Source organism: Hyalella azteca, unplaced genomic scaffold, assembly GCF_000764305.2.
Source record: "Hyalella azteca isolate HAZT.00-mixed unplaced genomic scaffold, Hazt_2.0.2 contig3406, whole genome shotgun sequence".
In the NCBI taxonomy this organism is placed as follows: domain Eukaryota; kingdom Metazoa; phylum Arthropoda; class Malacostraca; order Amphipoda; family Hyalellidae; genus Hyalella; species Hyalella azteca.
Window position 1 is genome coordinate 97,742 of NW_025933656.1, and position 16,676 is coordinate 114,417.

Sequence of the window (16,676 nt, forward strand, 5' to 3'; positions counted from 1 at the left end):
CGCTCAATTTGATCTAATCAACAAGACTTCGATAAGATGGGTCGAATCATTTAAGTCTTTATTATTTAATTATTTTCTAACACACTAAGTAAACTATTGGAATAGCGTTAGAATTACTCGTTCGTGTAGGTGTCCCTCGATGAAACAAAAACCCAGCTACCTGAACGAATAATGGTTTTGTAACGGTTTTCGGCATTAATTTTTATAAATCAATTTATGCACAATTTTTTTTTCATCGTCAGAGGTATTCATTTATTTGAAATCTACTTGTATTGTTTATTGAAAACTCCTACTCGTATTATTCACATTATATGTACGGCAGGGCCTATACTTCCAAAAAAAGTTAAGAGATCGTAAGTTCATCAGCCAATCATTGACGGCCTTTCAAGCCAAATCCACCAATCATAGACAAGAAAATAGAGCGTAAGTACTTACGTTCACTTAGCGAGTTTTGAAGGTATGGCCCCTGCTATTATCGTGTATGAGAACGTGTGTGTACATCAAGTTGTTCATTGAATGTAATGCATGATTTTAATTATGCTCAGTTATATCTCTTATCACTCGTATTTCACTGAACTTTTAATCTAAAAGTTCCTTGCGGCAAATATTGCAAATATGACATGTTAATATTATATTGCTGTGCATTAATAAAAATATATAACTCAGTACTCACTGCAGTGAGTGACAGAGAGCGCATTTTCCCGTCTACGAAAACGTGAAATCACGAACGGTCAGACAGACGGACGGACGGACAGACATGGCTAGCACAATAATGCATTCCTTCCATAACTGAGAAAATGCGCTAAAAATGAGGAACTTGGTCCTTAATAGCCATGCACTTTCTGTCCTTAATTATTTATTTGTGCGGGTCACTCTGACTCAGTTTGGCCAGGGCTTATCAGTGCTACGTCCGCTCTCTGCGCGCACTGCGTAGGTAAGAAAGTGAGTCACTATTTGCACAATAAGACTCTTTTTTTTACTGAGTGTGTCATTGTTCGAGCTTTGCCGTCTTTTGCGTTCAGCGCAACTCTTATGCTCACTGAAGAAGATAATCCGCTTAAGTTTCTAGTGCAAATTGAACTCGAGTTACGTGAACACTTTTGTTTCGTTGGGTTTAATTCCCCGAGGTGAATTTTAGTGACATCCAAGTTCAACCCTATGCAAAAAAATGAATTCTCGCTCACTGAAGATACGTTGAAAACGATTTCCAGCTGTCTCCTATCATGATTATCTTGTTTTGTTTATTGTTATCTGTATTATTTATGTATATATTTATCTTTTAATTATTATTCTAGTAATAATAATTGCTACTTTTCCGCTATTCTACTGAGAAAGATTCCCACTAAATGAATTCTGCAAAGATATATTCTGGAAATGAATTGTACTCGAGGCTCATCTGTAATACATATAATATCTCAAACTGCTCATATTTTTTGCATTGAGTATTTCTTGATATATCTTCGCTTTTTTAAGCGCGCGTTGAAGGAAATTCTATATTATCTCATTTAAGAATTGGCTGACCTGATCTTATTGGCTGACCTGATCTTATTGGCTGACCTGATCTGATTGGCTGACCTGCAGTCCTCATATGTTTTGCTCAAGTCAATGCGATGAGCTCATGACAGCTTAACCTGTATTATAAAAATAATTACGGATATGACATCTCCGACTTTAAATCGAATTGATGACCAATAATTGAAATCATTAAGCAATGTGGCTTTGATTCAGGTGACTTTCTCCCTGATGATGTAAACACGATAAAAAGTTATTACGATTTTTTTGTTCTCGAGCAAAACCGTTGACGTATTGTCGCTTCTTCCACGAGGGAGGTAGCGTTCGAAACTGCTTTTCAAAAACACATTAATCTGTCTGTCGTTCTGCCCAAGCGGTCCCATATCGCCCAATAATTCATGTCGTATTGTGTTTTTTTTGCGCCGCACTCGTATTTTCTTTATATCTGTGCTGATATGAAGTTCTGTGGAGTTATGCTTTATCTCCTGCAATGGCGCATAAGAGATGCCGGCGAATATTTCTTCCGTAATTACTTTCGTACGGTACATTTTACTGGGAGTAATTCTCTAGTTTTCAAAGTGCTAGCTGTACAATTTATTTATTTTCTCATAGACGTGAAATTTTTGCTTGCTGCAAAATATCTATATTTAATATAATTTTGAATCTATCTAGAAGTCCAGAAATGTTGGTGTACCCAAAACGCTTTTTCATTTTGTTTTGTGGAAGTTTGAAGGCAAATGGGCGCCGCACAAGCAGTGCGCTGAAAGTTTTATCACAAGAAAACCGTTGAACTTAGAACAGAAACTCATTTGTGCAGTTTTTAAGCTTTTTTTCTGTGGGTAAGGAAGATGCAGTTGCCGGGTACATTGCAGAGCTTTCTTCTCAACTGGATTTGTGATGGCCTTTGGTAACCGGAACGCTTATCGAGGCGGCGTTTTGTAGCCATTACGTCATTGAAATGCCATGCACCATTATATATATTGATCGCTTCTGTGATATTGGCTATTAATATTTTAGCATTTCATCAGGCTTTGAGTTTGCCGTGAACATCTCTGAGTATTTTAGTTATTTGAATTTCTTTATTTTCCTCATTTTTCAGGCGCACGGGAATTCTCACGTAATGACCAAATGGTTTGAAACGGTTATAAATTGCATTTTAAAAACGACAATTCTGTCATCTTAGATTAGATATTGATTGACAATTCGATCGTATCTTGGTATTTTTCAAACATCAATAAATAATTCTTTAAACCTATATACGCCTGTTGATTTTTATTGGATTACCATAATTTTTTAATTTGTTATGATGTCTTAGTTATTGTTTAAACATCAATAAATAAATCTTGAGATTTATGTTTTGAATTTTTTATTGGATTGATATAATTTTTTAATTTATTATTGTTTTCTTGTTATATTTCAGAGCAACATCATCCGGGTACAGCGGAGAGCTCGGGTCTACCGTCGTGTCGCGGGTCATCACAGTGGGCCAAGGGTTCGGAGTGGAGTTCTTGCTGACGTTCGTGGTGGTGCTCACGTATTTCTCAGCCATGTGTCCACACCGGGCACCCGGCGCCTCTAGCCACGCCCCTGTCATTATAGGGCTTGCATACCTCGCTGCAACCCTCGTCGGGGTGAGTAGTGCAGCCCTCGTCGGGGTGAGTAGTGCAACCCTCGTCGGGGTGAGTAGTGCAACCCTCGTCGGGGTGTCATCCAGCCCTCGTCGGGGTGACTCGTACAGCCCTTGTCAGGGTGACTCGAACAGCCCTTTAATACAAATATTTGAAACTTTCTTTGCTCTACAGTTAAAAACTACTATTCATATAGTTCTTTCGTTACACCATAAACCTGTTTGTGTATGGTATTTTGTTTTGTCATTTTGTGCTGTCGCTCCTCCGTATCCGACAGAGGAATGAATTCCTCAACATCTAATCCTAAATGTAATAAAAATAATAAGATAAATATTATTCTTTTGTTCGTAATCATTGAAAAACTAAAGTTTCGTTTCATCTAGATTAATATCATTTTACTGAAAATTTCCATCAATCTGACAGAAATATTTTTCGTTTATAATTACTAAAAAAAAACAAGGGAACGTTTTAGCTTAAATAATACCGGTATGGATTACTGAGAACTGGACATGTTCCTATACCAGTTTAAATATTATTCGTTTATAATATATAAAAACATATGAGAACGTTTTAGCTAAATAAAGATAGATTACTTATTACTACGCATCTATGCCAGCTTAAATATTATTCCTTTATAATGAATACAAACATGGGAACGTTTAGGTGAATTATGATAGATTTACTTAGTACTAGGCCTGTATGCCAGCTTAAATATTATTCGTTTATAATAAATAAAAACATACAAAACCGTTTTTAGCGCATTTTCTCGTTTATGAAAAAAATGCACTATTGTGCTCGCCATGTCCGTCTGTCCGTCCGTCTGTTCGTCCGTGACTTCATGTTTTCGTCGACGAGAAAATGCGATCTCTGTCACTCACTGCAGGGAGTACTGAGTTATATTTTTTCCTCTATGCTGATTATGTTGGTTATGTTGGTGTCCCCCCACAGCTGCCTCTGACCGGGGCCTCCATGAACCCCGCGCGGTCGCTGGGGCCCGCCTTCGTCATGAACTCCTGGCAGGGTCACTGGGTACGTGCACGGCATCAGCTGATGTAAGAGGTTGCTTTTCTGGTGCACCTCTTATATGTATAATAATTATATGAAAGACCTGAGGTTAGTTCGGGTTTATTATGTGATCAGAGGATAAATGAGGCACAGAGTACTTGTTTATGGAGTAACACAGCTTACAGTTTGTGGGATTACAGATAGAAGTGTGAGTTTAACACATTTGTCTATGCTCACGACTCGAAGGGGAATGAGTCGAATAACCTATACTCGGCAGTAAGAACCTATACCATGTCATCATTTTATTTATTATATGCTTCGCCATTTTTGATGTTGATTGATATCATCATTTCGTTGTCAATTTTGATCTTTAAGATATTACGCTGATCATTTAATTTATTAATTTTAATCTTTAAGATATTTTGTTTTACCTTCTTTGATGTTGATTGATATCATTTCATTTGGTAATTTTAATCTTTAAGATATTGTGCTTCTCTCTTTTTGATGTTGATTTATGTTAAAATCTGATTTGTTGATTTTAATCTTCAAGATATTATGCATCACGTTTTTTTATGTTGATTGATTTCATTATTATTTCACTTGTTGATTTCAGTCTTTAAGACATAATGCTTCGCATTTTTCGATGTTTCTCTGATTTATTATAATCAAATTACACATCATTTAGTTATCTTTTGGACATCAAATCAGACCTCATTTGGAAGATATTTTCGTCGTTTCTTAATCATCAAATTAAACCTAACTCAGATTCCTCACAATCCATCATACATTTTATCAAATTGAGTTAAACTCATCTAGTTTTCTTAACAACCACACAATAGTATATGAAGAAAAAATTTGTTTAATTAATCACGTCATCCGCATTAAAATAATCAGTTGTAATGAAAGGGTGACAATTTCGTTATTTATTTTAATAATTTTTAATTTACAATTCAACTGATTCATTAACAATCACAATCGTTAATTTGAAGTTCACACTCATTTGTCAAAAATTCATTCACAACCATTAGACGTCTAACGGACATTCACAATCACTAGACGTCTAACGGACATTCACAATCACTAGACGTCTAACGGACATTCACAATCACTAGACGTCTAACGGACATTCACAATCACTAGACGTCTAACGGACATTCACAATCACTAGACGTCTAACGGACATTCACAATCACTAGACGTCTAACGGACATTCACAATCACTAGACGTCTAACGGACATTCACAATCACTAGACGTCTAACGGACATTCACAATCACTAGACGTCTAACGGACATTCACAATCACTAGACGTCTAACGGACATTCACAATCACTAGACGTCTAACGGACATTCACAATCACTAGACGTCTAACGGACATTCACAATCACTAGACGTCTAACGGACATTCACAATCACTAGACGTCTAACGGACATTCNTAAGTACTTACGCTCTATTTTCTTGTCTATGATTGGTGGATTTTGCTTGCGTGGCCGTCAATGATTGGCTGATGGACTTACGATCTCTTAACTTTCATTGACGGCCACGCAAGCAAAATCCACCAATCATAGACAGGAAAATAGAGCGTAAGTACTTACGTTCACTTAGCGAGTTTTGAAAGTATGGGCCCCATGTAACCTCTTATTTATGTTTTTTATCGATTTATATTTGTTCTAATTTCCTCGTTGCCAAATTTTTAAAGCTCATTGCTGCGCTGGTTCTTTTATCGTGTGTTTTTAATTCTCGATGTTTATAAATTTAAATTTCTTCGTTGCCAAAGTTTTTATGCTTAACAAGGCGTATGTTAGATTACCACGAAAAAAAAGATGACTCGCTCAACTAAGTCAATAACGTCTAAATTCGCAATAATAGACTATAGTTTATTTCAATGTTCGATGTGTTCTTGGTAGAGTTGTATATTTGTTCCTTAGTGTAATTAGTGTTTATGATGTTTTATGCATTTAAGTAAAGACATTATTCTCATTAGATTTTTAGCCCACTACTCCTATTTTCTAGAATACTTTCTATGACCTCCATTTTATCTCTCGTCCCATTCGTTGCATTCAAGAAAATACATTTTTTAGCGCATTTTCTCATTTATGGAAAAAATGAACTATTGTGCTCGCCATGTCCGTCTGTCTGTCTGTCCGTCCGTCCGTCTATCCGTCCGTCCGTGACCTCAAGTTTTCGTCGACGAGAAAATGCGCTTTCTGTCACTCACTGCAGTGAGTACAGAGTTATATTTTTTTAACCTTCACGCAAGTTCGCATTCATAACTTAATGTAGTAATCAATATATATCCTATGTTTCATAAATAATATAATGTGCTGATTTCGGCCAAACGTAATAAATGTTCAGCTTTTCTAATCATAAAGCTGAGCAGTTCTTATATGATTGTGAGGATTGCTTGTTTGATAGCTGCAAATCGCATAATTTTTTTTGCATGTTAGACAAACTTTATATAATCACTTATAACCATGCTGATGACTCGTCACTCCTACATATCACAATTATTTCCTGCAAGTTCGTTCATGTACATAATATGTTCGTTTAGTCTGTCGGATATAGATTTTTGTGTTAATTCCTGATTTCTGTGCAACTCATCCTCCTCCTGCTATTTATTCAAAGCTAATTAATAATCTTGCTTATAATAATGTAATAATGTTTTGTTTATAACAAAATTGCGCTTGTCCTCGTTTCAGTCTGATCGTTGTGATGCCCTGAAATAAAAGGTTGAGTTATTATTTAACCGAAATTAGGCTTCGTATATTCTTGTATACATATCAATTATCAAGACGGTTTTCATATTCGAAGGATTTTTTGACGATTTAAAACGTGATGTTGCGATTATTTTGTGCTAAATATTCATGAACCCAGATCTTTTAATTTGCGTGCGTAGTGTGATGAAGGTTGATGTGGTACAGATGAGGCAGATATTTTTATTCCCGTGCGTAGTGTGATGGCGGTTTGATGTGGTACAGATGAGGCAGATATTTTTATTCCCGTGCGTAGTGTGATGGCGGTTTGATGTGGTACAGATGAGGCAGATATTTTTATTCCCGTGCGTAGTGTGATGGCGGTTTGATGTGGTACAGATGAGGCAGATATTTTTATTCCCGTGCGTAGTGTGATGGCGGTTTGATGTGGTACAGATGAGGCAGATATTTTTATTCCCGTGCGTAGTGTGATGGCGGTTTGATGTGGTACAGATGAGGCAGATATTTTTATTCCCGTGCGTAGTGTGATGGCGGTTTGATGTGGTACAGATGAGGCAGATATTTTTATTCCCGTGCGTAGTGTGATGGCGGTTTGATGTGGTACAGATGAGGCAGATATTTTTATTCCCGTGCGTAGTGTGATGGCGGTTTGATGTGGTACAGATGAGGCAGATATTTTTATTCCCGTGCGTAGTGTGATGGCGGTTTGATGTGGTACAGATGAGGCAGATATTTTTATTCCCGTGCGTAGTGTGATGGCGGTTTGATGTGGTACAGATGAGGCAGATATTTTTATTCCCGTGCGTAGTGTGATGGCGGTTTGATGTGGTACAGATGAGGCAGATATTTTTATTCCCGTGCGTAGTGTGATGGCGGTTTGATGTGGTACAGATGAGGCAGATATTTTTATTCCCGTGCGTAGTGTGATGGCGGTTTGATGTGGTACAGATGAGGCAGATATTTTTATTCCCGTGCGTAGTGTGATGGCGGTTTGATGTGGTACAGATGAGGCAGATATTTTTATTCCCGTGCGTAGTGTGATGGCGGTTTGATGTGGTACAGATGAGGCAGATATTTTTATTCCCGTGCGTAGTGTGATGGCGGTTTGATGTGGTACAGATGAGGCAGATATTTTTATTCCCGTGCGTAGTGTGATGGCGGTTTGATGTGGTACAGATGAGGCAGATATTTTTATTCCCGTGCGTAGTGTGATGGCGGTTTGATGTGGTACAGATGAGGCAGATATTTTTATTCCCGTGCGTAGTGTGATGGCGGTTTGATGTGGTACAGATGAGGCAGATATTTTTATTCCCGTGCGTAGTGTGATGGCGGTTTGATGTGGTACAGATGAGGCAGATATTTTTATTCCCGTGCGTAGTGTGATGGCGGTTTGATGTGGTACAGATGAGGCAGATATTTTTATTCCCGTGCGTAGTGTGATGGCGGTTTGATGTGGTACAGATGAGGCAGATATTTTTATTCCCGTGCGTAGTGTGATGGCGGTTTGATGTGGTACAGATGAGGCAGATATTTTTATTCCCGTGCGTAGTGCTGTCTCTTATACACATCTAGATGTGTATAAGAGACCAGCCCTTGTCAGGGTGACTCGTACAGCCCTTGTCAGGGTGACTCGTACAGCCCTTGTCAGGGTGACTCGTACAGCCCTTGTCAGGGTGACTCGAGCAGCCCTTTTAAAAATATTTGAAACTTTTTTTAATCTACCGTTAAAATTATTAATATTCATATAGTTCTTTCGTTATAGCATAGACCTATTTGTGTAAAGTATTTTGTTACGTTATTTTATGCCGTCGCTCCCCGTATCCGACAGAGGAATGAATTTCTCAACATTTCATCCTAAATGGTAATAAAAATACCGAATAGGTTTATTATTATTCTTTTGTTTGTAAGCTCTGAAAAACTGAAGGTACGTTTTATCTAGATTAATACTAATTTACTGAAAATTGTCATCTATCTAGCAGAAATATTATTCGTTTATAATTATTAAAAACATGGGAACGTTTCAGCTTAATTAATAATTTAATATGGATTACTGAGAACTAGGCATGTATGCCAGCCTAAATATTATTCGTTTATAATTATTAAAAACATGGGAACGTTTCAGCTTAATTAATAATTTAATATGGATTACTGAGAACTAGGCATGTATGCCAGCCTAAATATTATTCGTTTATAATTATTAAAAACATGGGAACGTTTCAGCTTAATTAATAATTTAATATGGATTACTGAGAACTAGGCATGTATGCCAGCCTAAATATTATTCGTTTATAATAAATAAAAACGTTGAAACGTTTTAGCTAAATAAAGATAGATTACTTATAACTACGCATCTATGCCAGGTTAAATATTATTCCTTTATATAATGAATAAAAACATGGGTACGTATATGTGAATTATGATAGATTGCTTAGTACTAGGCATGTATGCCAGCTTAAATATTATTCCTTTATAATGAATAAAAACATGGGAACGTATATGGGAATTAAGATAGATTGCTTAGGTAGTACTATGGCATGTATGCCAGCTAAATATTATTCATTTATAATAAATAAAAACATACCAGACCGTTTTTAGCGCATTTCCTCATTTATAAAAAAATGCACTATTGTGCTCGCCATGTCCGTCTGCCCGTCCGTAACCTCATGTTTTCGTCGACGAGAAAATGCGCTCTCTGTCACTCACTGCAGGGAGTACTGAGTTATATTTTTTCCTCTGTACTCGTTATGTTGGTGTCTCCGCAGCTGCCCCTGACCGGGGCCTCCATGAACCCCGCGCGGTCGCTGGGTCCTGCCTTCGTCATGAACTCCTGGCAGGGTCACTGGGTACGTGCAGGGCATCAGCTGATTCATGTCATCATCTGATTTGTTGATTTTAATCTTTAAGATATTATGCTTCTACTTTTTTGATGTTGATTGATATCATCATATGAGTTGTTAATTTTAATCTTTAGGATATTAAGCTTCCATTTTTTTGATGTTGATTGATATCATCATTTCGTTGTCAATTTTGATCTTTAAGATATTACGCTCATCATTTGATTTATTAATTTTAATCTTTAAGATATTATGTTTTACCTTCTTTAATGCTGATTGATATCATCATATGAGTTGTTAATTTTAATCTTTAGGATATTTTGCTTCACCTTTTTTGATGTTGATTGATATCATCATTTCATTGTTAATTTAAATAAGATATTTTGCTTCACCTTTTTTTATTTTGATTGATATCATCATTTCATTTGATGATTTCAATTTTTAATATATTATGCTTGACATTTTTCGACGTTTCCCTGATTTATTAGAATCAAATTACTCTTTTGAGCATCAAATTAAGCTCATTCCNTAACTATCTTTCAACAAAATCAACTCGTAATGAAAGTTCTTCCGACGTCAGTTTCCTGGAGGTGCGGTCCACGTTGAGATTGATGTCGGTTTACATGTTCCGCTAGGTTAACATCTTGTCTGATGACGGTAACTCGTTACCAGACCTTCAGGTGGTAGCTTTGATAGTTATTTTGTCCGTACATGAATGATGAAATAATATTTGTTATAATGTGTAATTTTAGGTTACTAAGAGTTACTACTGGATAAAGAGCTCGGATTAAAGTGTCAATAGCTCAGGAGATAAAGTAAAAAGCTATGACGTGAGGAGTCGGATTAAAGAAACTGTATACTTTATTAATAAAATTTATGAATAGTGTTATTAATATTGCAAATAACTAGGAACCAGGCAGCTGCTATCAGAGGCCATGCTGGTGTCGGTCCACATACGACTTTTTAATCAGGTTTATGTACACCTACGCGTGTACTACATAGTATTTGCCTAGTAGTACTATACTATATAGTATAGTACTACTAGGCAAACTACTATATATACTATAGTATAGTACTACTAGGTTATAGGATAACCTTCAGAGGTTATCCTGAGGATTTTCGAGCTCTATAACCGTTAATTTTGCCTGAGTAAATTCTGTCTTTCATATTGATCTTATCTTTGTCATGTTTTGATGATGCGATTTGGCTGCTGAATATCAGGTTTCACGCCTTCGTCATCTGTAAATTCTCCTACGAAGCTTCAGAGAAAAAACAACGACGCAACTACCACACACTTGCAGCAAGTACCAACACAACAACAACTACAACAACAACAAAACTTACTGCCGTCAAGTGGCCAAGTATTGGGCGCTGCCTTCAGTTCTCAACACCAACCTATACCAAGATCTCCATTTCAACAACAGTATTTTCATCCGCAACGGCAATTTCTTCAAAAATCTCAAGGAGTTTCTGCCCACCAGCCATCAGAACACTTGCCACTGGCTATTTTGGACCACAATCACCAGTATTTACAACACCAATTCAATCACAACAACCATCCCGCTGAGCAGCAGAGTCGGTGTACGGACGTCTGGCCNTTTATTCCCGTGCGTAGTGTGATGGCGGTTTGATGTGGTACAGATGAGGCAGATATTTTTATTCCCGTGCGTAGTGTGATGGCGGTTTGATGTGGTACAGATGAGGCAGATATTTTTATTCCCGTGCGTAGTGTGATGGCGGTTTGATGTGGTACAGATGAGGCAGATATTTTTATTCCCGTGCGTAGTGTGATGGCGGTTTGATGTGGTACAGATGAGGCAGATATTTTTATTCCCGTGCGTAGTGTGATGGAGGTTTGATGTGGTACAGATGAGGGCCGCGTGGGCAGTGCGGGTGTGGGGCGGCGTGATGACGCTGAGGAGGCGACCGCAACGATGTCGTCCTCAGGCCAGTACAACGCTCTCCGCCGCACCGCCGCTCACCCGCGCCACAACACAGCCGGCAACCTCAACGGCGATGAGCTTTATACCACGGGTGAGTGTTTAATGTTGGTGTATAATATTGGTGTATATGTTAATAACTGATTTATACATATAATATGGTGTATATGTTACTAACTGATTTATTAATATAGTAGCTCTGCTGCCGTCTCTGCACCGATATCATTTTAGCGACACGAGAAACTGCATGTTTTTACCACGACTGTCTTGTAAGTTCTCCTTACAACGTTGCATTGCACAGACTCTCTGGACTAATATCTCCTTAATGTTGGTGTATAAGTTAACATCTGCTTTATTTGTTACATGGAAATTTTCAAAACAATCACTGTAATTTATTCTTTAGGTTCGGCTGCGACAATGAGCGCAAAGTGCACAATCGGTTATATTTTTCCTTAGCGCTTACTTGATTAGCGTGAAATGTGGCCGGTAAGATGTTTTATTCTTTAGTTTAGTCAAAATCGATGTGAACTTTTATCCATTGCAGGATGAAATAAATTAGTGTTTCATGGAATAAATTAATGTCATTCTTCCTATAATGAAGGTGTTCTGGCGCGCGCCTATGCTCGTCAGAAGTTCTATGGGATTTCACATTCGTATAGAGGCAGAATGCCTGAGCGGTCCTTACGCTACCTTACTATGAGTCTCATTTGTGGTGCTAAGTTGTTAGGTAAGTAGGATCCTTTGCATTTCTCTTCTCTTTTTTGCGCATTTTCTCATTCGTGGAAAAAATGTGCTATTGTGCTCTCCATGTCCGTCCGTCCGTCTGTCCGTCCGTGACTTCACGTTTTCGTCGACGAGAAAACGCGCTGTCACTCACTTCAGCGAGTAGTACTGAGTTATATTTTTTGTCGTACGGTTGACCGATGTCACGTGTAAATGAACTCCTATTTACTGTTCGTTTGTATCACTTTAGTATCCCCGAGACGCTAACCTCTCATCGTGGTAAGCGTTTCGGACGTAGTAGTCCCAGGCCACGCTGGAGTGCCGTGTTAAAACACTAACGCTGCTTCTTTGTTGCATGCATCAACGGTCATAAAAAACCTTCCGCACTTTGTGGCTGATGAGCGATTGTCGATGCATGAAATTTGCGATTATTACGAGACCTCACACCTCGTTGGTGTTGTTTATTCCTGACTTAAGATGCGACATCGTTTGATATCTACCGCGCTAGTAAACCTCGTTGCCACTAAACTAGTGTCATTCCTAGCTAATAATATAGATTCTGGGAAACTCAAACTTTTATTGTATTTTCACTTTCTTTGCACTCTATTTTCTGTCATCGCCAGTTGAAAGAAAATTTTCGTATACTTTGAATATTTATCGGAAAAGATGTCCCGAACTATTCGAAAGCTCTTGAATGTTTAGTTCAACTGAATTCTCGATTGTTTAGGTGAATCAACTTCCGGCACTCATTGAAAGTTAGATTATATGAAAAACTTGTCATTATTACGTAGGTATTTGCGTGTATTATGTATTTTGGAATTTGAAGTATTTAGTGCACAGCGTTAAAATTATCTTGTCACAGGTAAACTATTTTCCTAGGAACAATTTCATAAATGAAACCATAAACTTATAAAGATAACACCAAGTCGTCATCCATTGTTTATTGAAACAAATTCTATTTAAATGAGGTATGAATGAAACTAATGTCATTTGTATCCAACAAGGAAGGAGCAATGTTTTCAAACCAGTCAACTGGGATCGTCTTGTCAGGAAATGGAATAAACAATGCCCAGGTTTTGTATCACTGTTTTTAAGCTTTAAGTTCCTTCCTGGAGAGCGACGGTTTCCTTTAGGACTTACATACGAAATTCCTTTACATTTTCTTCGGGATTCTTAGTCTGTGTTGCTTTCAATAAATACTTAATGTTATCTGGCAGCATTATTTCGGCTTGCTCGTCCCGTGGGCCGCCCTTGACGTGATTGTTTTCTGTTGTCGACCTCAGCGCTGGTCCCGCAGGAGGTGTTATTCTTGCCGCAGTTCCTTGAGAGTCCTTCGCTCTTTCTCTTGCCGCTGTTCGTTTGAAAACCTGTGTTTTTTTCTTGTAGTAGTACCTATAAATTAAATTTATGTACTTAAAATTATAAATTGATGATAACACGAATGTATAAATTGTAATGGAAGTATTGTTTGCTCACCAGAAAGCGTGTATGGGTACGACGACTACATCTACAGCGGCAGCAAGAGCCTCTACACGCCCGCCTCGAGGCCCACTAACTTGCACCGATCACAGTCCGTCTGCACGCGTCCTCTGCCCAACCCCGACCCTCCTAGCCTTCCTCCTGTCCAAAAAAGTCTCCTGCACAACAATCTTATGGTGTACAACGCTCAGCAGCTCGAGCATCAAAAGCTGCAGCAGCAATTCGCACAGCAACAGCAGCACGCGAACAACATTAACAAGCCGACTTCCACTGCTGCTTCAATGTCGCATTACTCTAAAAATATTCGGAATGTGTCGTCTCCTTCAGAGTTCGAATTTTCGACTGCGTCCACCGTTACTACACGCAGTGCTCCTATAAAGTCGAACCTGATCAAGCCTGAACCCATTTATAAGGGCCAGCAGAGTGAGTCATCATACAATGCGCGTCATGAACCAATATATAAAGTTCAGGAGCCGATTGTCAACAACCAGAATAACCAGAAACTTATCAGCCAACAGGAATACCATCACCAACAGCAAATTCAACAACAACAGGTGCAACAACAGCATCAATACTACCCCAACACCAGCAACGGACCTAACTTGATGTACCAAAATGCGCCCGTAGCGCGCAGCAGAAATGTGAACGTCCCTGAGCGCTGTGGCAGCGTAACGAGCTCGCGAGACGCTGCCTCTAATGGCGTCAAGTATCATCCTGGCGAGGATGACGATGCTAGTCAATATGGCGACAGGAATCTCAATTATCGGCTCTTTGAAGGAAACAGACCACAAATTCCCACTCCTGATAGTTTCAATAATTCTGAACGCTCTTCTCAGCCGTGTCAGCCATTCAGACCTGCTAACGGGAAACTCTACTAAAAGGGAAATAACTCGGTTAGCTCCTCTGCATTTCATTTGAAGTATTTCGATAGGTGCCACTCCCCGAAACGCTGTTTTATTATTTGTTTCGCGTGGAAGACAGCGATAGGTCAAGGGTTACCAAGTGCCAAAGCCTGTATAGTATGGAGTTTTTTCGTCGAATGATATTCATGACAAAAAATATGTAGGTTTTGTTTGTAGCCACTCCAATATCTGAGTTCCTTCAAATCTGCACTGCAATATCCGTCAAGGAGTATCTTTTTTATAATGTTTATGAATCGAACGAGTTAGGGCAGAATCTATGTACGTACAATTATATATGATGGTACTAAGGGCAAAGCATGTGGATGTTGTGACGGCATGTTAAAGTTGAGCTCGATGATGAGCGCATTGCTCATTGCCAAAAAATTTGATTGTTCGGAAGCTTTTTTTACGAAAAATTGGTTTCTGGATAATTGAGATGTTTCTTGTTGGTTGTTTCGGCCAGTGCAACGAGCAGTGAGACTGATTTGTAACATGCGTACTATTAAGTATATACATGCGTACTATTAAGTACGGTTGGCTTGCAATGCTTTTCATAATACTTAGGATGTATACTGGATGACAGAACGGAGAAGCATGGAGCCATATCAGTGTGTGGAATTATTTGTGTGATCGAAGTGTAAAAATGTCACTATAAACGTTTAAGGCGCCTTGGTATTTCATATTCTCAGAAGTCCACATTACAGAATTCGCGACCATTTCTTAGTCGAATCTTCGGAAAAAAAAATGTTTTGCTCTGTAGAAATAGTTGTGGTCGTGTTGCTGCGTGGTCGCTATAAACTAAAATTTCTGCAGTAGTAAAATTATCCGTTTCAAACAATCGCAAGATGTTTATTTCCAATCGCAATAAGTCCTCACATTTCCGCCTGTGAACCATAAATTATGACCAGATTCAAAAGCTAGATCGTGTAATCAAGAACTCATTTCATGGGTGTCAGCTCGCGAAATCTTAGTCATTTTCGGGAGGTGGGGTGCCACAAACTCGTGGACGTTGTTCAATTTGATTTCGACTCGCGCTACGGGTTTTCTGGTGTCACTTCTTCACTGGGAACCCGAAATGCGCTTTGTGACCTATTTCAGGTCGTCATTTCCGGAATGTTTCTCAGTTAGTACATTTGAGATCATGAACTGTACTTGGTGGGACATTTTGGTGAATCAATCGACTAACACATTTAGCCAAATACTTTGAAGGAACCGCCTGTATATTCTTCTCAAATGTGAGGTCTGTTTAAATGGTAATTCGAGAAGACACGGGAATAGGTTGTCGGCTTGAAACCTGATCAAGTGCTAGAACAGTCTTTTCGATCCTGCGACTAGTTAGTCGTTGATATCTTGTCAATCTTCATGAATATTTTGATTATTAACTTAACTTTCTCGTTTCACTTCATTCTTCAGTTATAAATTAAAAAGCATCGTAATATTTAAGTCATTGCTGTGCACATTGAATTATTCCATGGAATTTAGGGCGAACGGAATTTTTTGTGTAAATTTCTTGTAGGCCGGAATGCACAAAAATAATGTATTTATAGTGCGAGATCTGTAAATAGAAGCACAAAAATGATGAATGATCCGTGCAAGATCTGTAAATAGAATTATTTCTTACTATATATGATCTTTTTGATGTGAATATTTGCGAGTACAAGTTGCGATAATTCTATTCACTTTTCAATATTAAATGGATGGAACTGACTCGCACTATTCCCTTCACCATCATTCTACTTCATAGAAATGAGGAGGTTGCAATCATAATATGACAACTGTTATATTCTATTTTCAATTATATGACGACTGTCATATAATCATTAAGTACTGCCATCCACCGGACCGACGAACCTTGGACTGAAGCAAGTCGAAGCGTCTCACACCGAAAAGATCGCCGTTTTAGAAATGCAAAATAAAATACAATTGTAATTCAGACA

At 38.3% G+C, this 16,676-nt stretch overlaps 1 protein-coding gene across 1 annotated transcript in view; it reads left to right on the forward strand.

The window, feature by feature from the left end:
• LOC108677494 (neurogenic protein big brain) overlaps window positions 1–16,447 on the forward strand; it is a 43,358-nt gene extending 26,911 nt beyond the window's left edge. Inside the window, exons 3-9 of the mRNA XM_018165717.2 lie at window positions 2,933–3,143; window positions 4,089–4,169; window positions 9,624–9,704; window positions 10,331–10,352; window positions 10,917–11,048; window positions 11,565–11,729; window positions 13,838–16,447. Coding sequence (XP_018021206.2) covers window positions 2,933–3,143; window positions 4,089–4,169; window positions 9,624–9,704; window positions 10,331–10,352; window positions 10,917–11,048; window positions 11,565–11,729; window positions 13,838–14,715 — 1,570 coding nt within the window. The 3' untranslated portion in view covers window positions 14,716–16,447. The remainder of the gene's footprint in view (window positions 1–2,932; window positions 3,144–4,088; window positions 4,170–9,623; window positions 9,705–10,330; window positions 10,353–10,916; window positions 11,049–11,564; window positions 11,730–13,837) is intronic.
• Window positions 16,448–16,676: the final 229 nt, after the last annotated feature.